Source organism: Bombyx mori, chromosome 1 (genome assembly GCF_030269925.1).
Source record: "Bombyx mori chromosome 1, ASM3026992v2".
Classification (NCBI taxonomy): Eukaryota; Metazoa; Arthropoda; class Insecta; order Lepidoptera; family Bombycidae; genus Bombyx; species Bombyx mori.
Genome location: NC_085107.1, coordinates 10594848 through 10620669, shown reverse-complemented (window position 1 = coordinate 10620669; position 25822 = coordinate 10594848). Strand labels below are relative to the sequence as shown.

The following is a 25822-nucleotide window of genomic DNA, read 5'->3' as shown; positions in this document are numbered from 1 at the left end:
AACCAGGAAAATCTTTCGACGCGCATTACTAGTTTTTTAATCGTTGCAAAATCTTCCATTTTTTGTAGTGTAATAGTAAAATGTTGAAAGTTCACAAAACAACTCTGAATATGCAAGATAATAGCTGCTAACTTATAAAAAATCGCGTTTCAAATTAACTTCTTGTAGTGGTAATTATTTTAGTGCTAGAAACTGCTGTCTTTTATTTATTTTATAACAATAGAAGACGAATGTGATTTATAAATGCAATTTAGTATTTGAACCATCATATATATTAAAGGTAAGTCTCAGTTGTTATTGGTTTTAATGTATTTGATCAAATAAAAATACATGTAAAAATCTGTTGTTTTTGGGGATATTGGGGACGTCTCAGGTACAAATAACAACGAAAGAGGGGTCAATTGGGATGAGAATATGTGAAATGAAAACGACCTAAGTATAAATAGGTACAGATTTCTAGGGTTGTCGATGTAGTTATAACAATATTTTTTAAATTTGTTGGTAAGAATCTGGTTTATTCATGACATTTTGGTCTACAACTTTTATTCAAAATTATCAATGAAGTGTTATTTTATTATTTGGCAAATATTTATATTATCAGTTACGCGTTGTTTTCTATTTTTAGATATGCCTTGCGTGTACGTATCAAAGAGTGCAAATCTTTATAAGAGATATGATCCCTTAATATTAAAAACAGTAATAGAAGCCTATGAAATTAGGAATAAGTCTTTAGTTGAAATAGCTAAGCAATTTAACATAAGTAAGTCAGTTTTGCACATATATATGACAAGAACAGTGAAATCTTAAGGTGGACAAAAATGTCTAAGTAATACATAATAAAATATTTAATATTTGTTCAGAGTGGGGGTATTCATCTGATTAATCCATGGATTAACCGACACACCTAATCTCATAACCCAGATAAAAATATCAGCCCCTAAGTACTTACCAAGAATGAAAAAATATAAACCGTTTATAAGAAAGCCCGCTCGTTCGAATTTAGGTGCTTTTTCTCCCATATACAGAATCCTTTGGGTCTACAATAATGTCCACGGTAGCGTGGTCTCCGTCAATGTTCATTTGGAGCTGTCCGATTGCGCTGAACTAACTTTAAGTGATGAAATAGATGCTTTTTCTAATCGTCTCAAAACTTACAGTAAAAATCTGTCGCGGATAATTTCCCAAGTAAATATAAATTAATCATAAGTAATTAAATGTAATCAAGTTTTAGTTATATAAATTTTTTATTTTTGTTGTCAATGCACATTTATTTTTGTTGTCAATGCACTGTCGATTACACCTATAATTGAGGTAACATCTGCCATGTACTTTTGTCAGTTTTTCAATGTTTTTTATTGATGATCACTTTGTTGGTGTAACTAAATAAATAAATTAATTAAAACCAAGGAGTGCCAGCCCTAGCAAATTTCTCTATGAACACTAATTTCGTCCCCAATAACCACAATTTCTGAGTAAATAGGGATAACACCTATTTTTGCTTTTTTTGCTTAAACTGGAATGCTAATTGCATAGCTTTAAATTGGATAACAAAGATACCCTTAACACTCAATCATTTTAATCCTGATATAGCATTTTAAACATCAACAACTACCTTAAAATTGTTCATCAAGTTGGAATTTGTCCCTAATCAACCCATTTTACCGGTATATTTATTTTAGATAGAAATATGATAGAAACATGCATAGAAACGACAGACCTTCTTTTTTTTGAGTTTAGGGCCTGGTATTTAGACCTTTAGACCAGGACAGACCAACTAGTAGAAAAAATACTAAAGGGAGTACGATACCTACCTACTGAAGGTTTGTGAATGATCTTGTCACAAGTATAAAAGTAAGTAAGTAAGTACTAAGTATTTAATACTTGATTAAAGGTAAGAAAGAAAAAAATCTGTGAACGAATGGGCATCCGAAATATAACCGATTGTTATATAAAGAATGGACTATATTTTGCGTTAATCACATGGTATTAGCGTTATGAACTGTAGCGGAAAGATTAGGGACTTAGTAAAGGAAAATTCTTGGTAAGTCATTTAAAAAGGAAAAAATCTTGGAGTCAACCGAATGACGTCACAAAAATTATTAGGCTGTTATTTTAAAAAATAACAATGAGTAAACTTTGGAACATTGATACTAATGTAAATATGGTTCTACTTGATCATCGGGTCATCCAGTAATTACAACAAAACAAAGCATTTTTATTAAAACGAGGGAAGTGCCACATTTATGCAATATTATTGAGAACAATTAAAGCTTTTAAGAATCTAATAATTCGACTCGAATGATTAAGGCTTGCTAATCCCTGCTGTTGTGTATTATCTATGTTAAAATGTACTGTTTATGATCTGTATACACCGTGCCTAAAAATATCATAAATAAAAATACATGATTTTTTTTATTGCCTAAGTGGGTGGACAAACTTAGTAATTAATCATTTGTTTAGTAACATCACATGAAACGTGATCTAACTAAATTCCATTCAATAATATTAAATTTGATCTAATATAAACCATAGAACATAACTTTACAACGAAACGGAAATAATGTTGTAAAATCGGTAAAAATTATTCGTCATGCTTTCTCTACAAATGTGTTGACGTTTCAGTACATTTCCGCCATAGTTTATAAAAAAACCATGATAGGCTCAAAGATCGAGTAACCGATGGCCGTTGAAAATTATAAAACGGAAGATAAATCATTGCACAAACAAACACCAAAATGTAGAAGTAATTTAAATTGCGAGTAAAAATGTATTAAATTTGTCAAATCTCATGCATCATGACTTCAGGACATTGCAAATCTGAAGTCAAAGCTGAAAAGCTTTGCCGAACATGCCTGTCTAAGGATAACCAATTCCATTCATTGTTTGAAGTATTAGTAGGAACAGTTACACTAGATTCGGTAGTATCGGAAATAACCGGATTAGAGGTGAGAAATGTTAAAGTAATTTTATTTTTACCATTAACATTTGAAAGACTAAGTGGGTTCATTTCTGTCGCCTGATAGTTTACAAAATATCTTCAAACCCATGCTCTGACATTAGACTTTCGCCATTGCAATATAGAACTAAAAATTAAAGCAATAGCAATGATTGTAGTAAACTCCTCCAAATTGATCGTCCATATAATGCTTAAATTAGCACAATGTTTAAATTAGTAATAATAGTTACTGCCACTTAATAAGTTCCAATTTTCAGTAGCATAGACAAACGTTATTACGAAAAACCAATAATGTAACATGTGTATCAAATTTTGCGATAACGATCTGTATAAAATTCATATGACACAGGTTAAGCTAAGCGACATTCTTCAAATGCTTATTATTTTGCTTATTTGCGCAAGTGAGAGCAGCTGCTGCTTATAAATCTCAAAGCGAATGAATGATGAATTCTTCATCAAGCCAAGCATATTTACCTATATTAGCACCTTTCAATATTAAAGACAATGACCAATTGCAATGTTACAAAATAGTCGAGTACATATTGAGATATTAATATCAGCCTCATGATCATCGCAGCCAAAAATATGTTATCAGTAAAAAATATGATTAAAGTATACAAATATAACATATCTATTATATTACTATGATTTGGCATGATCTGAGATCCTGCCATCCTTATCAGTGCTACTGGTGATCATTGTGGGGTTTATCTGCAAAATATTTGGTATAACAGGCCCACAAAAGGCAAACAATATAAAAACAATGTTACACAGTTTGATAATACATTCCTTACAAAAAACTATACAAATAAAAATGTTACATGCAAAAAAAGTGAAGCTACTTGTGTAAAAAAGAGAAAAAAGACAGAAGCAATTTTGCAAACAAATATAATGATGATCATAACTTTCATATTTTTTTGTGTCTGTGAAAAAGTTACTCTTTATTTACTGGACTATTTGTCTACTGAGGTCTCATTAGTGGTAGACATTTGGATCACTTTTGTTCATTGTCCTTTGCACATAAGCACCTTTTTTTCTTTATACAGTCAAAACCGTTTACTGCGACATTGCTTAGAACAACATGCCGGTTATTATAACCTAGAACAAAGGTCCCGGCTGAATGCTATATGACCATCTTATTAAAAACATTGCTTTATATGACATTGCTAATAATGACATACCTCATAAAATGACCACATTTAACTAATATTTCGGAGAATTAGATCTGTTAAAACGACCGGCTAACCTGTATTGTAAACAATTTGAATAGGTATCCACATTTGTCTTCAATGGCTATTAAAATCAGGAAAGAAAACAATAGGATTTAGTTTAGTGTAGGGTCTTTTCTAATTCTTAGAAACAAAACACGTGCATGCAGTAGAGTCAAAGTCGCTTCTTCATATCTCTTCAGTTAGTTTGTTACTTATCTATACACAAAAACTTTGTGGAGTTATTCATGAAACTTTCAAAATGTTGCAAAGAAAAAGAAAACAAATTAATATTGAAGAAAAATCGCATATTATATCCAAGCTAGAGAACGGAATCTCAAACAAAGACTTGGCAAAGGAATATGGTGTATCACACTCGACATATTTGAACCATTTCGAAAGAACGAGAAAAAATTCAAATGCTTATTGACAATAATTTTCAGAAAAATAATATGCATTGTACTTATGTATCCAATAATTCCCTATCGATTTGTTTGTACTTGCACGATACACATTAAAAATCACCAGTTGTTCACCACCAAATCACCACTTTCGGTTTTTATGACTGAATATGAGCAGTCCCTTTGATGTCGTTATAACAGATTTTGACTGTATATATATTTTAATTCTTGATACTAAGTTAGTAAGTTAGTTTCAATTAATAATGCCATAGGAACAAAATAACAGAATATTCTAATTACTTACAGATTCGCAAGGGAGATGGACTCCCTTCTACAATATGTGATGATTGCAGAGAAAAGGCAGAGATTGCTTATTATTTCAAAAAGAAATCGCATGACGCTCATAACTCCTTGAAAGATCAACTAAAAAGAGAAAAAAATGAAAACTGTTTACAACAGAAACAACAAGTTAATAAGGTTATTTTTTGCATGATTGACAAGATTTGTATTCATCTTTAGAATTAATTGATGTAGATAATATATTTTACTGTTTTTTAACTTTGTAGTTAGCAACTGTTACCAGTGTCAAAGTTGAACACATCACATCCCAAGATAATGAAGATTTCTCAGATTCAGAATTCGATGTTCTTCTTGCTAGTGAATCTGATAATTTGACAGAAATAGATCTTGGTAAGCATATGAGAAGAACATACTTTAAATTTGATATAATTAATAAAATATACATTTTGAAAAGAATAATTTGCACTAAAGCAATTCTGCTGCTGCTTTTAAATTGACAATGTATGTTACAAGACATCACTGGTCCATAATACTTCTTTAATATTCTTCTCAGAGCCAGTTAAGAATGAGAAATCAGCACAAGAAACACATCCATCCTATTTTGAATGTAAAAATTGTTTATTGGTGTTTGAATCTCAATCAAAATTACAAGAACACAAGAAGAAAAAATGCATAAAAGGTAAAAAAAATATCTTCTGGCACTAATTTTATGCAAAAGGTTAATGGTTTTATTTCTAATTCTTAATGAACAGTTGAGTTGGATGAATCTGGTGGGACTTATTGCCCTCTTTGTGGAACATGCTATGATGGAGCTGAAAGTTGGTCCAAACATTTGTGGGAGTCTCATGCTGAAGTTATGGGACCAAAGAAAAGAGGACGTCCTAAGAAAATGTTAACAAGTGTGAGTGTGGGATGTTATTGTAATTGAACCATAACTGTCCAAAATTCATTAAGTAATCATATCATTCTCTTCACAGTCAATTCTGGATAAATTGTCAGAGAATGGATTCTTTATAACAACTGTTCCTACCAAAAAGCTAGACTGCTCATTCTGTACTAAAAATTTTAACACCAAAGAAGAACTGACCAGTCATTTCATCGAACACAAAGGTAATAAAAATGAAATTATTTTTGTATGTGTGGACTAGTGAACTATTCTTATTTATATTCATAGTAAAAAATAACCATCTCTTGCAGTGTTTAGTCCATTAATTCGTTGTATAATTTGTTATAAACAGGATTTACAGCATTTAAATATAGAGATAAGGTATGATCTACATAGAATTTAAATTTTTTATTTATTTTACAGGTATGAAGGTACTGTGTTGCATAATGTGTAAAAAAATGTTTTTGAAGAAAGAAAACTTTCAAGAACATTTGTGTATTGAAGACCGTAACGAAAATAAGAAGCCAGTAAGATTTTAAAAGTCCTAATTTTAATTATAAAAAATTACAAGTAAAAAAGTATAAACATATTTGTGTTTTAGGATGATGCTAATGATATGCAAGCTACAAAGAAATGGAATTATCTAACTGAAATGCTATTACAAGATCTGTTGGAGCCAAATTGTGAAATGGTAAATTAATTTGACAGTTAGTATTTAAAAAAATGCTTTATTTGTCCATAAAGAAAAATTATAATAATTTTAATTCATTTTAGGAAAACGTTGATGTTCTAAAAGTGTGTACTGCATGTAGTGCGATTTATCTTTCTGATGAAGATCTTGTGAACCACCATGATGCTGAACATCCGGAGCTTTCCCTTCGTTGTAATCTGTGCACAAAGGTATAGTGTGTATAATTTTAGGATAAATAGCTAAGTTGAAGATATGTATAATAGAATAGACTGGTGTAATGTGTATTAATTAGGGATAAATTGCTAAGTTGAAGATATGATTAACTGTAATTAAATTATTAGTATACGGCATGCTTGAAATGATTGAACTAGTGCAAATTAGGATTTAAAAATATTATTATCCCTTATTAAGGTGTACTCTAAAATGCTAAATATTTTCATACTACTATTATATTTCATTTAAGGTTTTTGCATCTATAAAATCAGCAGCAAGACACAGAGCAATCTGCAAACAGGTTGAAAAGACACATGAATGCACTACATGCGGATTGAAATTCGCATATGAGATTTCATTGAATAAACACATTCTTAAATATCATCAAGGGCAGAGTGTGTCTATAACATTTGAGGATACAGCTCCGAAAGGTGAAGAAGATAAACAGTATCAATGTGATACTTGCAGCAGACTGTTCTTCAGGTCCTTATAACTTGCAAATCATCAAATTATGCATTATTCAAATTATACCACTGTATTATAAATTCAATTTTTGTGTTTTTTTTTTAGAAAAGAATTATTAGCCAAGCATGCCAGGATACACATGCCAAATCAAAAATATTTTCAATGTGACATATGTGAAAAGAAATTCACAAGGAAAGATAATTTACGGTGAGTGAGATTGATTCTGAAATTCATTAATAGAGCATAACGAAAAGTTAAACAAAGTAAAATTATGTTTAACAGAAAACCATTTCCATTACATGTACATGTAGTACAGTACATATTCTGTTTAAGTTTCAATAAAAGCTACCTTGGTCTTGCAAATTTTCACCTTATCTTCGTACATTTGTGCAATGTCGAACATTTATTTGGGGGCGGTGGTACGCGTCTGGTGAGACAAGGCAGCTAATTAACACCACCCTGCTTATTTCTGCCGCTGCCGCTTTACTGTAGTCCCTATTAAATAGAAGATAAGGCTAGTCTCACTTACACTATTTAAAAAAATATTCTAACATTTATAGGTCGCACAAGCGTATCCATGATCCGCATCGTGAAAAAGGCCCATCGAATACATGTTTATGCTTGTATTGTGGTCGGAGTTTCTCCAATTCATCCAATTTAATAGTCCATATGCGTCGGCACACGGGCGAGAAGCCATACAAATGTGATTTTTGTGGGAAAGGTAAGATTTGAGTGGTTTTTAATAAGACTTTATCGATTATTCTACATTAATAACAGTTCAGATACACCTTTGTTTAATTTAAATCAGAATATCGGTTTGGTCATACTGATGCTGCAGCAAATCGCGATTTACATTTTTTGCAAATTTAGAAAAATATGACAGCAGTGAACTTAGGTGGGCTTTTGGATTTTTTTAAAGTATTTGGTAATCAATAATGGTTTGGTATCACAAGACATAACGTTATGTTTTGTGTATTTAAGTGTCGTAACCGTAAAATGGTATCTGTCTAGTTTTATCTTTGTTATTAAGGATTCTTTAAAGCAAATAAAATGTAAGCAATGTAAATGAAAAAATTTTTTTTTTAAGAATAACGTGAACGAAAAAAATGTTTGTGTTTCAGTTCCTAGCTTTTAATCGCACCCTCGCTACCGCAGCGTAGTTTTTCGTGCATGGCGATATTCACGTTATAAATACTATTAACACCGTGTGGGTCGTGAGCTCGTTTACTTATCCATGCAGTAAATCAAAAAGTAATCCTATATATATTATTAGTCTAAAATGAGTAAACGTTATCCAAAATATAGCATAATGGTATTTCCATCTTGAAACAACGTTTGAAAGAAGTCTTCGTCATTGGCAGCAGTTTTTTTTATTTTTTTTATTGCCCGAGTATGTAGACGAGCATATGGTAATATGGTATACCTGATGGTAAGCGGTTACCGTCGCTCGTGGAAGTCAGCAATGCCAGGGGCAGAGCCAAGCCGCTGCCTACCGCTTAATACTCTCCACAAGCCTCGTTTGAAGAAGGACATGTCATAACGGTCGGGAAAGTTTCAATGACATATATATTATGGTCATTAACCTATTACAATTTTTTTCCTCTTTTTTCAGGTTTTCCACGATCATCAGATCTACAGTGTCATCGAAGATCTCACACCGGTGAAAAGCCCTGCGTTTGTGGTGTTTGCGGAAAAGGTAATTTAAATAAATTTGTAAAATCTGACTTGTATATAGGTTTGCAATTTACATTTATTACTGGTGGTAGGACCTCTTGTGAGTCCGCGCGGGTGGGTACCACCACCCTGCCTATTTCTGCCGTGAAGCAGTAATGCGTTTCGGTTTGAAGGGTGGGGCAGCCGCTGTAACTATATTTGAGACCTTGGAACTTATATCTCAAGGTGGGTGGCGCATTTACGTTGTAGATGTCTATGGGCTCCAGTAACCACTTACACCAGGTGGGCTGTGAGCTCGTCCACACATCTAAGCAATAAAAAAAATAAACACATTACAATAAAAAAGATTACACATACATACATTAAAAAAGGCTAGATAGGAGCCCAATGCAACTTACAAATTACTATAAAAGGACATATAACGATTTTTTGTTTATTTATTAAAACGTTGTGCAGGTATGTCTTGTAATACGTGTATAAAATCAATCTGAATAGTTTTGACTTAATTTGATTTTAACGTTATTAAAATTATTTACAACGTTTGCTCTCGAAGGCTTTGCGGCTTACCACTTTTAATTAAGCCTTGAATCGCCACGTACTTCGACAACGCTATAGGGCCAGATAATGGATTACTTACCGCAAATCATTAGCATCGTCAACTATTTTACTTGGCTAATTTCATATATTTATATCCTTAAATTGTAAAGTTCTTTAGCCGGTCCTAAAGATGGCAGAGCGATTGGCACCTCATAGGCAAGTTACACTGTCGTGTTGTTTTCTGTGTTATCACCGGTTCCTCTTTGAAGAGAGAAAAAGTTGTTATGCCGTCTAATATGTAAAGATGGACGGCGATATTGTCACCGTGCCGTATTTGGGCTCCAAAACACGTCATCTCGGATCCTCCCGATCCACTAACGGTGCTTTTAGGTACTTCAAGCACCGGTCACCGTTCTCGTCGAACCCGTCGTTTGCGACGAAGGGCTCGACGAGTAAATTAACTCTCAGACACAGCCCACTGAGTTTCTCGCCGGATCTTCTCAGTGGGTCGCGTTTCCGATCCGGTGGTAGATTCTGCGAAGCACGGCTCTTGCTAGGGTTCGTGTTAGCATCGTCACCAGGTTTGAGCCCCGTGAGCTCACCTACTAAAGTTAGGGTTACGCTGACATAGCCCCTAGGGCTATCAGCACAGGTAGGAAAAAAGAGAAAAAAAATAAAAAAATTGGCCTATGTTAGTATCAGATAAGCCCTGAGCTTCTAATCTAACAAATATACCATCATGTTATGTTTGAACGTGCCTATTTGTAGGGTTCTCCCGCAGCAACAAGTTGACACGTCACATGCGCGTTCACACTGGTGTCAGACCGTACAAGTGTACCTACTGCGAGAAGGCGTTCTCACAGAGCAACGATTTGACCTTGCACATCCGGAGGCACACTGGAGACCGTCCTTACATATGCGAAGTCTGCGGAGACAGATTCATTCAGGTAACGTTCAAGTCAATTGCGAATGTTCAGTGACAGAACAAGCCAATAATATATTTTAGTATAACAAAATCGAGTAATCGCCTTCAACATTATTTAAAATTAGAGGTCTCGCAGTAGTCGAAATTCGACTTTAATCAATTGAAATTTTATGTTTAAACATTATTATGGCTCTATTGTCAAATACTATTATACTTATGTAATATAATCACAGATTTCGCCAAAACACTACACTTCGCTAAAACACTATACATAAATAATAATAAAGACAAACAATATTCATATAATCTCAATTTGACCACAGACTTTAAACACTAACAAAAGTTTGACAATTGACAATAAACAAAGAGTATATATGTGTGTGTTGTGTCAAATACATGGTAGTGTGTGTAATGTTTTCTTTATAGATTTAATGTATCTTTTATGCATTATTTAAAAAAAAAAATTAGCATTGTGCACTTCTCTTCTATATTCTCTATAAGTGTGGAAATTTTCATACTCCTCCGTCCGCGCAATTTTCGTAAAAAGGGATACAAAGTTTTTGCTTCATGTATTAATATATAGATTAAATGAAAATATTTAATTAGATTTTATCTTCTAAAAAGGGCTGAACACAAACCGAGAGAGGTGGCGATTGCTCGTGAGGCGCATAACATCTGTCCACAGCAATGATACTGAATGACGATCACGAACGCTCTGACAAGAGTGATACGACAAGGAAAAAATAATATCTTCTAATTTAATTTTTTTAATTGTTATTTTTTCACAGGGCACAGCACTGCAGAATCACCGAAGAGCCCACGGGCATTTCCGCAACCCGACAAACGATGTCCAGACGCAAGTGCAAGGTTTACAGTATAGTGTACAAAATGTTTCTCAGAACAGTCATTAAGTATGTTTTGTTTTTGAAATTGAAAGTATAGTAAAATCCATGTGGTACAGAGTAGGCCAAAAATACTTGTGAATGAATGCCTTGAAAAGTAATATAATACGTATAAGTGTACTAAGATAAACGTACCTACTATGTATATACAAATCTAATATTCTTCTCAGTCGTTCCCTCGCTGTTGAGGATCGTGACTCTTCCCTAGTCTTCTCTCTGTTTCTCTCCATCTATTCCTATTTTTTGCATCGTTCGGAGCTTCGTTGACCGGCATTTCTAGTTGCAGAGTCACTTGTTCAGACCACCGCTTTAGGCTTCGGCCGCCAGGCCGGTGACGATATTATATGAAATATTGACATTATATAATAAATATATAAATGGATATTTGGGTCTTCTTTGTTTTAAGTCATCAATGTATCCAGAACGTTGTAGTTGATTAAGTGACGTGCATGTATTTTGAACAAATGTAGTCTTTCATAGCAATAGTAACATCAGAACTTGACCGGTACTAGTGAATACGGAAATAACTGATTGAGTTTCCTTGAACCGTCGTCGTCCATTCGTTTAGTTATTATATTTAATAACTCTTCATAGTTCGCTGAATTTGTTATGAAGATTCACAGATAATTTACAGTCTGTATAAGCCTATTTTTTTGATGAATTTTCTCCTTATGCTGATATGTTTTTGCTGGTGGATTTATGTACAACGGATTTTATTTTAGTTAATATACGACCGCTTTGTTTTAAGTTGTGAAATAAAATAAAATAAAAAACGGACTGCGTCATTATAGTAAAGTGCTAACGTTTCTCATATTATTTCAATTATTAATTACCCCTTAAAATATTGTTAATTTGACGCTAAAATATTTCACAACGGTTCTAAAAATATTCGTCAATAATCTGATGCGACCATCTATCAACTTAGTAAATAAGTAACATAAAGTTTAATGATCTGCTTTATCTTAACTTTACGAAACGATTCGGTGTGAATAAATCTTCAAGAAATAAACACGCCAACCCTTCCAATCACTTCCCAGAAAGGTTTCGAAATCGCGAAACATCTACCCTGTATTATGTGGAAATTAGGTACTTTGTAATGTTGTATTTATAACTGTCGTGTATTTAGTACGTTATCAGTCTTGCATTTGCAATCTAATGTAGTATAAGTACCGGGGTTGCTAGTTTGCGGTAGAATTAGTGTTTTTCGTAGAAATGTAAATAAAATTAGAGAGATATATAACGACGTTTGCTAAACCAATATCTGTTATATGCAGTTTTTAAAGATTACGTCAATTTGCTTATTACCAACACATAAGTTTATTTTACTAATTAAAATTTCGTATCAAAAGAAAAGAAGTAGTTAAACTTTTTGCAGATGACAGATATTGTTTTGACAATGACGATAATTATCCATAAAATCAAGTGGTTAAATGTTAGTGGATATTATTGAACTTGAGAACAGCGAGTGTTTGATTTATGATATATTTTTACTATTGTACAATAAAATTTTCGGCTTACGAATTTGGAATTTGGAACAAAACTGTTCAGAAAAGTCAATCAAGTAAAATTAATATACTTTACAATATTTTAAGAGTTGACTTCAATATTTTTATATAGAAAACACAAAGTTATGTTTTATTTGTTTAGAATTTTATATACGAATCGTAGAATTATTTTCTAAAGATATAACTTGGATCTAAAGTAAATTTCCTCAATACTAATAAGATAAGTAAGTGTCTTCTCATTATCTACGTAGCTCGTTATAATTCAAGTATTTAGATTCTTCCAATAATAAAGTGATTAATACTGATGGTTTTTGTACTTTTAAAAACAATTAAATAGAAGAGGAGTATGATGAAATCTGAAGTTTTGATACGGTGTTTTTTTAAACGGTGCTATTAACCAGCTATTGGCGTCGGATAAGTACATCATTCGTAAGCAATAAATGCCGCTGGTAAACGTTTACAAGCGCTGAAAACCTTCAATTTTTCGTTGTTGGCTTCAAGATAAAGATAAGTGCTATTATGTATGTAACCTCTATACGATTTATCTTAAAAGAAGTTAATATGTTATAAAGATGGTAGCTTAAATGTTGTTTTGGTTGAACGAGCACCACCAAAACAACATTTAAAGCTATTGCTTCACCACTTTTTATGTTTTTTATATTTGAATATTTAAATTTCATTCATGTCCTCTTTATAACATATTAACCTCTTTTAAGATATCTCGTATAGAGGTTACATAATATATACCTAAGGTTTTAATTAGAATATTTAAAATGATGTCTCAGGCTTTTAGTTTTTCCGTGTTTGTGTTTTTTTCCTACCTACGCTGATAGCCTTGAGAGGCTATATCAGCGGAACCTTAACTAGTAGGTGAGCTCACGGGGCTCAAACCTGACGACATTGCGAACACGAACCCTAGCAATAGCCGTGCTTCGCAGAATCTACCACCGGATCGGAAACGCGACCCACTGAGAAGATCCGGCGAGAAACTCAGTGGGCTGAGTCTGAGGGCTAATTTACTCGTCGAGCCGAGTCGATTAAATATTTGTAGAATTTATACTTTAATAGGAAGTAAGTATATTGTTATGTGCAACGATACTTTGATCTGTGAAATCTAAGACAAGTTCGTGCTTCAAATTTGCCAAGTAAAGACGATTTTTAGAAGTTGATAAACTGATTTTATAAAGTTGTCATTTGACAACTCAGTGACCGTAAAACATAAACATACGGCGTAGTACAGTGGGATGTGCCCATCTCTAGCATGCTAAATTTTATCGTCGTTTCGTATGTTGCCGTCTCGCTTGTACTTGCGTATATGCCGGAAAGGGATGGAAGCTTTATGTCAGCGATAATGCTGTTATGCCGGCCACTGACATTCGTACAATGTACGAATATTTGCGCGCATGTGAAGGGCCGTCAAACATTCATTCGCAAACTTAGCGGCTGTGCAAATGGGTTCGGTACTCAATTTGCGAACCCGTTCGCGCTTCCTCCTACACTTGTTTACGAATGTCTCACGAATTTCTCCTCCTTTTTAATTCTTCAATAGAACATTGAAGAGAAAAAGAGTTTTGAATTCTTTCCCAGACATCATTAACAGCCATGCTGTTTTTATGGGATTTCTTTTGATGAAGATACGTACACAGTAGACGTCACGATCTATGAAAATAGCGAAACGTCCGTTGCCTTCGCAATTCTGGGCGCAACTGGTCACACGAATGTGTGGGAGACTACGCGAAGGACCGCGGTTCGCGCGCTTTGATGTCTGTTAAAAAACCGACACAGCTTGGAAAACCACGAATGCAGCGCGAAAACTTCGCATAATCATTTGCAAATATCGTCCTACACTTGCGGGTTTGCGTATTCGTGCGAATGTGAGTGACCGGTGTAACACACTATCGCAACGCACCTCAAGATAGGTGCGGCGCCACACCATAAGTGAGAGTGATTCAAATTTTAAGCGTATCAAGGAACCGCGTGATAAAAAAGCAAAACACCTTCAGAACATTTATTACAAACGTCATTTGTTATGTCCGCCTGACGGCGGGTACAACAAAGGAACTCAACGACAAAGATTACAATTGTTTATTACAAAAAAATATTAATTAACTAAATATATAAAAAATAATAATAATAATTGAATTAAAGTATAGAAAGAAATTGATTTCCAGTACCAACAATTACCTTATATGGTTATTAAGAAGCTATCACTAGTTAAAGCGCGCAGTTTTCATTCATTGTAATAACTAGTTATTTTGTTTGTCTGTGTGTAATTATATTTTGTATTAATTTTATATTTTAGAATTTTGTAACAACATCGTAACACATTCCTTATGACTTCGGCTCTAAAATCACTTAGCTATTACAAGTTTAACGAATTTACAATAGATTTTACTCGTTACGGAATAAAATTATTTTATTTAAATAGTTCCCAAGAGATATTTTCTCGGTAACCTTTTTTCCCGAAATATCTAAACCGAATGTCTAAATATGTTTTGATGACACATTTTATTAAAAGGTATTTATGATTAATGTCATGATCAATTGATTCCGACCGAAAAATGGTGTCCGCTTTTCCGGAGTAGTGCTCCATAATGAATTTAAATATACATAAATAATAGTTTTGGGGCATCGGCTTATCCAAGTTAGGTTTAATGATCTTTTCTGTCTTTTTCGTTATGTCTTCAACATCTTTCGATGGGTATTTCAGTCCACCTCTAGTTTTAAAATGAATCAGCGTTTTCAAATTGCTGTTCGGATCTCCAACCAATAAATAACGAAGCACACGTCTGACATTTTATATTGCGGGATAATTTTCTCGATACAAATCCTGCCATGTAAGTAACAACTGAGTCGGCATATACGGAAAGAGTGCTTTTTAAGCAATTTATGATTCCTCGTATAAGGTACTTTACATACTTTACAGAATTTACAATGGGGAGTGTTCCGAGGAGTTGTTCAATTTAATAGAAGCCGCTGATTTTCGCAACCGATCGTCTCGCCGGAACTATCATCCGCACCATCTGGATGGTTGGCGTTCCATTACAATGCGTTTTAAAAACAGTTTTCTGCCACGCACAGTAAATCTCTGGAATTCGTTGCCATCAGCGGTCTTCCCCAACAACTGCGACATTGGGTTATTCAAGAAAAGAGCATATTCTTACCTGAAGGGTAGGCAACGCACTGGCGTAAACGCTGGTGACCGTGGGCGGCGGTGAATCACTTACCATCAGGTGAACCGTCTTGCTCGTTTTCCTCTTAGTTGTTATATAAAAAAAAAAGTTGCTGTCATCCTCTGGCACTTCAACCAATTGTTTTTTTTCGGTTAAATCGTTCAAGTCTTTTTGGGGGCTAGTGCTTGTGCAATTTAAAATATTAACTTGCTCTTTGTCGCGAATTTCGGCTCGGATAAGAAGCCTCTTGAAGGCTGCTTTAAATTGAACGGCATTTGGATTATTGTTAAAACCTCCTCGAGCTCTTATAGCCGAAAAAAATAGCTCGACGTGATCCTGGCTGATCTTGTACAGTGGCAAATATTTTAATATTTTTGTGTTTTCGACAAGATGTCGATATAAAGCTAATGCGCTTTCATATCAATGATTAGCCCCATGAAGCCGGTCTGTCTCGACTCAATTACTAACTGCCCTGACGGCAACCGTAGGCCGCGTATATAGCTAATTGCACTTTCAAACAGCAGTTCGATAAGGCTCATGTTTTGGGGACACATGGTTTTTTTTTAATCCAGTTGGGCGAATCAAGTGACTGTTCAGGATATCGAACACATCGTTAAGTTACGGTGCCCTCACAATTTTCAAACGCTTTGAGTTTTAAGTCTAAGTCCTAAGTCCTAAGTTTTAAGTCCGAGTTACAAAACTCTAAGGCATCCGCCACAGATTTACTTAGAAGTTAAGTTGCTAAACGGACTTTCATCTTTTGCTTAGCAAAATATATGTGAGCTTTAGTTATTTTTGTTGCCATGTGCAGTCCCTCCTTTTCTTGCAAATTAATAAGCGCCTCCAGATAGGTATAATATATTTTTCGGCCATGCACATCTTCCAACACTCTTAAGTCGCCGAATGTGTTTCGGATTAATTTTACCATAATAATATCACAAGGATCAAAAAATGTATGCAATATGCTTTCGCCGCACTTGAATGTACTATCAGTTTGTCCTTTAGTAAAATGGCAACCAACCTCTTGTAACATCACAAAATTTGCTGCAGACCCATTGCATGTAACACTCACAATATTGATGCCCACTTCCTCGCATTTCTGAAGGCACATTTTAAACAATTCACATTTTTGCTCTGTTGTCAAAGATGTAATGAAAAAATATGCGATTGGAAGTTTCCAACTTCCGTTGATGTTATTAACTAAAAATACGAGGCATTGATTCGCCACCTCCACAATGCGTCATTGTTACATTCTGACACTAATATAACTCGACCGTAATACATTTTTTTTGGGGATCCCAGTATAAAGACTCTTATTGACATCTCATCAAATGTTAGGGAGCGCACAATTGGTGTGTCGCTAGCTCGAACTTTGTTTTGGAGAGCCTCAAATTCTTCCTCACAAAGGCCGGGTTCCGCATTTATTTTTTGATACCACCTAGTTAAAGTCCTTGGGTGAGGCCAGCATGTATTGTATGTCGGCGCACAAAATTGTAGGCCTTCGGCGAAAAAAAGTGGAGCGTACGGGCAAATTTTCTAGTCTCTTCCGAATATTGTTTTTCAAAGCAAGCAAATATAAGTTCGAGCAAATATAAATTTCTTTTACATTTGGCTTTACATTTTCCATTCCAATAGCTTCCAGCCACTTTTTCTTTTTACGCTCATTTCTTGGGATCCTATAAAATATATTTTAATTATTAATTTTGTATGCTTTAATATATGCATTGCATGATAGCATGATAAAAAAATATATTATATAAGCAATCATATTAAATCGATATGAAAGTCGATAAATAATGTACAACCCTAGCTAATAAATTAACATTTTTTAAGCGTAAAAATTTCGTTAAATAAGTCAAATCCATTCATGACCTATAACTGTACATAAGAACCTTGATAATTATAATGTAAATCTTCCTATATTTTCCCGGTAACATTAACAATAACCAATATTTTTAATGTTATTTAAAGCGTACCTGTGTATGGTTAATGATGGCCGATTTGGTGTTTTTCTTATGCCGCACCCAATAACACTACACACTGGCATATTTGTGACGTAATTATTTACTTTTGGCTTCAATTATTTTAAATTAAAAGCAAAATATTGAAAGATACCGCGACTTTTTGACAAGACAACTACCGGCTGAACTGTCTGACAATGACATTTAGTGCGCTATTTTTTCTATTCTATTCTATCAGCCCATGGACGTCCACTGCTGGACATAGGCCTCCCCCAAGCCTCGCCACAACGACCGGTCCTGCGCTGCCTGCATCCAGCGGATCCCCGCGAACCTCAATAGGTCGTCGGCCCACCTTGTGGGAGGCCTACCCACGCTACGTCTCCCAGTATGCGGTCGCCACTCAAGAACCTTCTGGCCTCAACGGCCATCCGTTCCGCGAGCAATATGTCCTCCCCACTGCCACTTCAGTGTCGCAATCCTTTGGGCTATGTCGGTTACCGTGGTTTTCCTGCGAATCTCCTCATTTCTGATTTGATCTCGCAGGGAAACTCCGAGCATAGCCCTCTCCATTGCTCTTTGGGTGACCTTGAGCCTTCTCATAAGGCCCATTGTGAGCGACCAGTGCATCGTGTATGGCCTTGGCGGGACGTACAGCAAGATGGATCGTGAATAAAGCGCTTTACAGTGCTGAGTAAGAACGAGATAGATATATGTTTATGTGTGTGCCTTTAAAATGGGTCCTATTTATATAAGCAATTGTACGTATAGAACAATATGTCGCGTCCATACTTTGGAGGTCTATGAGTTTTTCATTTTAATTGGTTTGGGGCAGACTACGCGACGTCAACGACGCTCACTTTGACATAAGAGATTGAAATGTCATAGTGTGCCCTATCATCAGTTACTGAGCAAGTTTGCAAGTTTCATTTGATTTTAACATGGAAGTGGTAGTCATGTCTGAACACTTTAGTATAGATAAAAAAAGTATAAATGACATGAGAAAATGCACCTATTACTTCCTATTGATTGGTTGATTGATACATTAATTCATTGTTATTGAAGTTTACTATTATAATTTTAAATTCGCTTAATTAAATTAGGGTTTCTATTACTACATACAAATGATTAGTACCAAATCGCCCGTATGTGCCAATGCTCTACCGACAGGTATTACGGATTTTGTCATCCAGTTTGAAACACGCTAATGGGGATACATGATGTATGACAGTATGCATGCGTTTACACATCACATATCATTTTAATAGTTTCATATTTCGTGGAAATGCAATCATTTCCCTAGCCTGCCAAGCCCTGTATATACTTACCGGTTTGCCATGCGTTATTTCGTGCTTGACATATGTAGATCAGCCCTACTAATTAGTCTGTCCAAAACAACAAAAAATAATACGACCATACATACGAGTAAGTAGACCTCGTTACAAGTGTGGAAATAATAATAAAAATCTACGCTCATTACCGTTCGTAAAGTAATGCCGTAAAGAGCCACTTAAACTGTTATAATTTTTATTTCATACCACATGATATATCATAATTTTATTATGATTTGCCGGTTTCCGCAGCATCGTCTTTCAGTTTGCTTATTATCTTTTTAATATTTGTAAATCTTTCGGTCCAATGTCTTATTGAAAATCAATATTTATGTTGTAACATTACATATGGTTGAGTTTCATTGAAAACAAATTAAATGCATAAATAGTATGCTGATTTTTTTGTTAATCACAATCTTCGTATCTGTTGTACATATCAATTTATTGTATTCAGTGGTATTAAAATGCGTCAATATATTTTTGTTACAGTAATATTAATAGGAGTTACCTATGTTTATGTAAGTTTTTTTGTTTTTTAAGGTGCTATGTGTTAATCTAAAATCAGTTGACTAGGTTGTTCGTGTTTTCGCCTTCTCATGGCCATATATTCGGTTTGACTACATTTTTAAAATAATTCAATTTAAATTAATTAAATTGACAAATAACAACTTGGTGTCCGACCCACACTTTCAATTATCACCACAGGGATTTAATTCTACGGATAAGAACTAGTTGTTCATATCAAATTTTGTAACAAATTACAGGGAGGTACAAAACCGGGAACGTTCTTTTGGAAACCTAGAATTGGTTTGGATTTGGTGGTTCAAACAACAGGTTTGTGTAATGAAATAATAATAATAATAATAAGCCTTTTATTTCCAACAACCTTACACAACAAGTTTTCCTTAAAGTGTTTCTTGGACAGCCTTTTCTTTTTTTGCCCATTTTGTTATTTCTACTGTCCATCTTGTGTCTGCATATGTCGCTAGATGGCCTGCTCAACGCCACTTGTGGCTTAGAGCGTACCTGAGAGCATCTATAAACTTTGTCTTTTTGCTAATTGATTCGCTTTTTATCTTTTAGATTGTTCTAATTTACAATATACTTCTTTCCATAGCTTTTTGACAGGTCGTTAATTTTGTTTTTATTTTAGTGTTGTGTCCATGGTTAACATTCGTATGTGAGAGTCTGTAGGATACAGGTATTCATCACAAACTTTTTCAGGTGAAGAGGGAAAGACCTTTTTAGACTTTCTTTTAAGCTCTAGAATTTTTATATATACTCGTCCGCTTCGCTGGGCATTAAAATTAACATTATTATTACTCAACCCCACAAAGATTCTCATCATTAACGCCCCCACAACTGGTATAGGGAGTCTAACACTCATATAAATATTAGCCTATCCATTAAGTACATGTATTTTCTACATGGATATCAAGTTTCAAATCAATCGGACGCATGGTTCAGTAGTTATAACGGAACAACTCTTTTTTTTTATTTTCACCCCTACCTACGACCACCCCCACCATGCAAACGATCAGATTAACATACATACATTATTAAAAATACGTAGGACATTGATGCTATCAATATCTGACGCGCTCGATTATGTCCATGCAACAGTATTTTTTTACATTTTTTAAAATCTATAGCCGCTCCCCCTCCAATGAAAACGTATACATTATATAACATTTTTTTCTTCTTATCGTCTAAGCTTTGCATCCCAATAGGTCTCTATGACGCTCGAGTAAATCCCCATTTAGCATCGTGGGCTCCCCTACTATATATGATCTGTTGTAAAACAGCTTGAATGAAATCCCGCTTGTTCGATTGGCTGGTGCTCAATTTTTGAAGTCATTGAAGGAAGCTTTTTAATGCGAAAAGGCGATATATAGTATCTATTACTTTTTTAAATAAATAAGTAAATAAGTAGCAAAGCAGAACCAGTTTTTAAGTTATATTTTGTAAACCGTCGGTTCTTGGTCTTTAGTCCTGGTTTATCTTTTGAATATTTATGATAATTTCGCAATTCTTGGCAATCTCCACTAGAGCAATAAGTAGTTGAACTCGAAGAGGTGTCAGTTTTCTTTTTATATACTTGTAGTACTTTGTAAAATTCAGTGGCATAAATATTACATTGCCTCTAGGTTTGTTTAATTAATATCTTCTTATCGACTAATAATATTTTTTTTGCTGCGGCTTGGCTCTGCCCCTGGCATTGCTGAAGTCCATGGGCGACGGTAACCACTCACCATCAGGTGGGCCGTATGCTCGTCTGCCTACAAGGGCAATAAAAAAAAATAAAAAAATTGGGAAGGAAATGAAAATTTTACTGTTCAATGTACGTATGTTACAGGTAAAACACCCGATGCGCGTAGAATACAAATGCCTAATAAACAAAATGTAAGAGCTGGTGTTGTGGTGCTAATAGATGGTTATCAAGCTGGAATCACACTTATTAGTTTAATGGCTGGCTTGTCTAGTGGGTTCGGTCCTGACCCGCATCTTAATCCTATTTCAGCTTATTATTTTACCAATGTATATCGATGGGCGCTGAGATACTTCAGTCTGTGAGTATTAAAAGCTCCTTATCCGCGCTTCCTTCATTCGCATTTTCATTATTCATGGATTAAATAATGCGACCCAATTCCTATGTCCTCGGCTAAAAGTTTCTTTATTCGCGGATCTAATCGGTACATCGGTACCTACAAATTGATAAAAAGAATTCCATTATGTAGGTATCCAAACGAATGTCCTTTGTAAACGCGTCTTCAAATGAACTAATAAAAATGTAAAATAGACCTTATGACAACCATGCCTAAAATATGTTGTTAAATTATTATTTTTTATTTTGTCACCTAGGAACTTACCCCCTATAATTCCATATTTGTAAATTATCATTCCATACACACAGTTTCTGTATTCGCGGCATATTTAAAAATAAGTGTTGTATATAAGGAACTGATACAAAGTTGTTACAAAAAAATAGTAAAAAAGTATTGAAGCTTTAGGTCATATTACGAATTTTGCATGTTACAAATTCAATGCAGTGAAGGTTATATTACAAAGTCTCCATTTTAGTAAAAAAATCAATTTTTATGATTTAAAACAGATAATATTTGAATAAGTACATTGTTTCAACAGTATACCTTACTGGGCTGGAACCCACGAGAGTAATTTTTGTGAAACGACTAAAGTATGGCGAAGACGATTTTATTATATGAATCAATTCATTCCAAAGTGGCTCAAATACATATTTCCTTTTGTGAAAAACGAGGAGTGGGAAAAGGAAGAAATGGAGTTCAAACGGTTCAAAAAGTATTCAGAGTCTGCGTTTGGAAAACATTTTCGATATCCGAGTAAAGTTTTTAATGATTATAAATCTGAAGAAACTCAAGAAACAGCCGAAAAACGTGATGCGTCGTCTTCTGGTGTCGATAAATAAACAGTACAAGTTTAATTAACTCATAATTTTCTTTTCATTTGTTAACCTTTAAAAACAATGCCTTTCATACCCTTGTATTCGTCAAACAAACATTCACTTGTTCTTCTTTTATTATTTCAAAAAAATCATGAATTCTCTTCGAATTTTATATGCCATTAAATTTATTATTCTCCCGAAGCCTTACATTTGGAGCCGTCTTCCTTTTAAATATAATTTACTCTTGATTTTAAGTATCTACCTATTGTCCCATTCTCTGTTGTACCGATTGTCCTTATTTTGAACACAATGAGAAAAACAAAAAAGATTAATACTAGCACTATTTGAGCCCAGTTGGGAATCAACATAAACAATCCGCGACTTGTGGAAAGATTGATAGATTTAGGTAAAAATTAGAAAACCTCAAAACTGCTTAGGCATGTCGATAGTCACTGATACTGCTTATTGGATTAAGATTCAAAATTTGATCGAATTAAATAGACTGTTGTGTGATGTGGAAAATGTAAAGAAAAATAAAACTGCACGGCTGCTGCTGCTATGTAAACAGCTTTACATATTTTACTGAAACTCCAATTTCGTTTTTCGTATATTTTCAAAGTAGTGAAAGTTGTTAATACAGGAAGTGTTCGCAAAATCGTCCGGCGCACTGAAATAACATGAAACTTTGTAAGATTTTTCAAAATTAAAAGCTAAATGTCAAAAAATATCCTCATTTTGTCTAAAACATCCACAAAACAATATTCTAAGCTATCGTACACAGCAATTGATTCGTCTACTGTAATTGTGGACTAAATAAAGTTTTTAAGATAAACATTTATTACCTTAGAATTACATGCTGCACCTCTACACTAAAATGACACAAAACACAAAAACAATATTATAAAAAGTATTTTGGAGACTATTCAAATTATCTGATGGTAAAGACAAACACATTCTAAATAAATAAATCATTTTAATAAAAACGATGTATTGCTCACGCTCAGGAGGAAATATTTATTATTTTTTCACTTCATATAAATTAAAGATAAATTTTGTTTTGTGCAATTAATATAAAGTTCTTGATATTTCTATTAATCATATTGACTAGTGTGTGTGACCCTTTTACATTTTCGGTTATTAACTGAAATTAATAACATAATAAAATAAAATAATATTGAAACTTACTCGTGCTGTACATTTCTTCGAATGACACTAAAAATGACACCCAATTAGGCTATAAACTAGTGGCTATTCTCATTATATTTTAATTCTAATGGAAGCACGTAAATGTATTGCCCACTCATTGATGAGTGGCCAGTCGTTCACGAGCATCAGCAGTACAAGAAGCATAGCTAAGGCGATGCCTACCGATGAGATCACTTAATAAAATTAGTTGTTTCAATCAAACTTCAAACTACTTTTAAGATGAATATGTTATCTCCTCGCGTCGTTTCCTCACTGCTGAGGGTCGTGACCATTATATGTCGACAGGATTTTGCTCCTTGTAATGTCCCGCCAGCGCCTCCGATCATTGGATATGTTATAGCGCTCAGGAAATACCTTACAGAAATATTCGCCCAGAAAATAATGCTGTGTGCGTTTACGTTGTAGATGTCTATGGGCTCCAGGAACCACTTAACATCAGGTGGGCTGTGAGCTCGACCATCCATCTAAGCAATAAAAAAAAAGATCTTTGGAAGCGGAATGTTTAAACGCGTTATTTCCAGCGATTGGGGATAGTGCAATGGTAGAGAGGAAATGATGGGATCATTTTGATCTCTACCTCAGAATAATAGAATACACGGCATAAAATATTGCATCAAAATTTCTCGTTCACGACAACTTCAAATTTCTGATTTCAAGTCGTCGTTGCCTGCCTCTTAAGACGTCCAGTGTATTCGTATCGAGCGATGCAATTGTGCCGTTGTTTGAATCCCGCAGGCAGGTACCAATTTTTCTAATGAATAAGTACTTTACAAATGTTCACGAATGACTTCCACGGTGATCGTGTAATAAGAATCAAAACCGCAAAAAATATTATTTGCGTAATTCCTAGTGGTAGGGTTTCTTGTGAGCCTATAAAGGGAGGCACCACCCTGGCTATTTCTGCGGTAAAGCACTAATGCCTTTCGGTTTGAAGTGTGGGTCAGCCGTTGTACTGTAAGAAGACTAAGGCTTACAACGCATGTCTTAAAGTGGCTGACGGTATTTACATTTTTGACATCTATGGGCTCCGGTAACCACTTATCACTAGGTGTTCCGTGTGCTCTTTCACCTATTCAGCAATTAAAAAATCCCCATTAATAAAAAAAGTTAATTTTCCCATAAATTTTCTCTTGCTTCTGAAACACACTTCAGACCGAACACCTCAAACAAAAAATTATGTATTAAAATTATGTATTACCAAAAACTATGTTATTTGACTTGGGAAAGGCTCTTAGCTAATATTTCACTGTCATTTTTTTACATTTCATTAGGTTTCATCTATTAACTATTACTGTACTATTCTATTACTGTTTTACAAAAACAATATAGTTAAAATAAATTTGTTTACCTCTGCATGACACCCAGTCCCATCACACTAAAATTTACAATCCGGTAAATATTTTTTATAAACGATATTGAATATTTAAATGATAAATAAGTCAAATTCTCACGAGCCCTCTGCCGTTAAGGGAGCTCATAGACTTAATGTGAATAATAATGCACATTTGTAAATATTTTTTATTTTACAAAATTTGACACGTCTGTTTTTGTAGAAGGCTTCTATGGTTATTTATATGATTGTGGTCATGAATAAATTCGAAATTAATAAACTTAACATCAGATCGATACCAAGATCATTGATTAGCTCATCTATTTGACTAAAAAGAAATAATATAAAGAGGATTTTAAAATATTGCAACATCTATCTAAAATTCAAAATAACGAAACTCAAGATTACTTACCAATGCTGTACAGCGTTCCCCGGTACACTATTAGGTATTTATTTTCATTATTATTCTGTTTACGCTTCGACGTTTATTATGCGATATCCACAGAATGAGATTCATATTTCTTACTTCTAGTTCATACTTCTATGATATCGATTCACCACTTCCAGTCGTGATGTAAGTTTTACTATTGTATGTAGCATTTTTAGGATTCGAATAATATTGTTTACTTCATTATCCCTAGGACTTGTGTTATGTGAGAAAATTTTTTTGTAGAAACTATCTATGCGTCCCTTTAAATACGCACAATAGCAATACTTTACGATTTAAATTAGGTTCCGAT

At 34.2% G+C, this 25822-nt stretch overlaps 1 protein-coding gene across 8 annotated transcripts; it reads left to right on the top strand.

The window, feature by feature from the left end:
* Nucleotides 1-2667: 2667 nt before the first annotated feature.
* Nucleotides 2668-22596, top strand: LOC101743555 (zinc finger protein 271). 8 transcript variants are annotated; one of them, XR_009973425.1, is made up of 18 exons: nt 2668-2945; nt 4872-5042; nt 5132-5255; nt 5419-5544; nt 5618-5766; nt 5843-5975; nt 6175-6278; nt 6353-6442; nt 6526-6651; nt 6906-7138; nt 7226-7327; nt 7681-7841; nt 8733-8816; nt 10100-10278; nt 11045-12719; nt 19890-19959; nt 21482-21695; nt 22270-22596. XR_009973425.1 is itself a non-coding variant. In XM_004929838.5 (15 exons), the coding sequence occupies exons 1-15, from the start codon at nt 2796-2798 to the stop codon at nt 11165-11167; spliced, it is 2055 nt and encodes a 684-aa protein (XP_004929895.2). In that variant the 5' UTR covers nt 2668-2795; the 3' UTR covers nt 11168-12968. The 8 variants fall into 8 exon arrangements, 1 of the variants encoding a protein (XP_004929895.2); XR_005244920.2 differs by having other exon boundaries at nt 11045-12887; XR_009973423.1 differs by lacking the exon at nt 19890-19959 and adding an exon at nt 13001-13734 and having other exon boundaries at nt 11045-12887.
* The last annotated feature ends 3226 nt before the right edge of the window (nt 22597-25822 follow it).

Bases quoted from the DNA above. Each gene is read 5' to 3' on its own strand.
- LOC101743555 (XM_004929838.5), top strand. From the start codon at position 2,796: ATGACTTCAGGACATTGCAAATCTGAAGTCAAAGCTGAAAAGCTTTGC. The intron at 5,976-6,174 runs GTAATAAAAATG...TTTATTTTACAG, and splicing joins TCATTTCATCGAACACAAAG to GTATGAAGGTACTGTGTTGC. The intron at 6,279-6,352 runs GTAAGATTTTAA...TTTGTGTTTTAG, and splicing joins GTAACGAAAATAAGAAGCCA to GATGATGCTAATGATATGCA.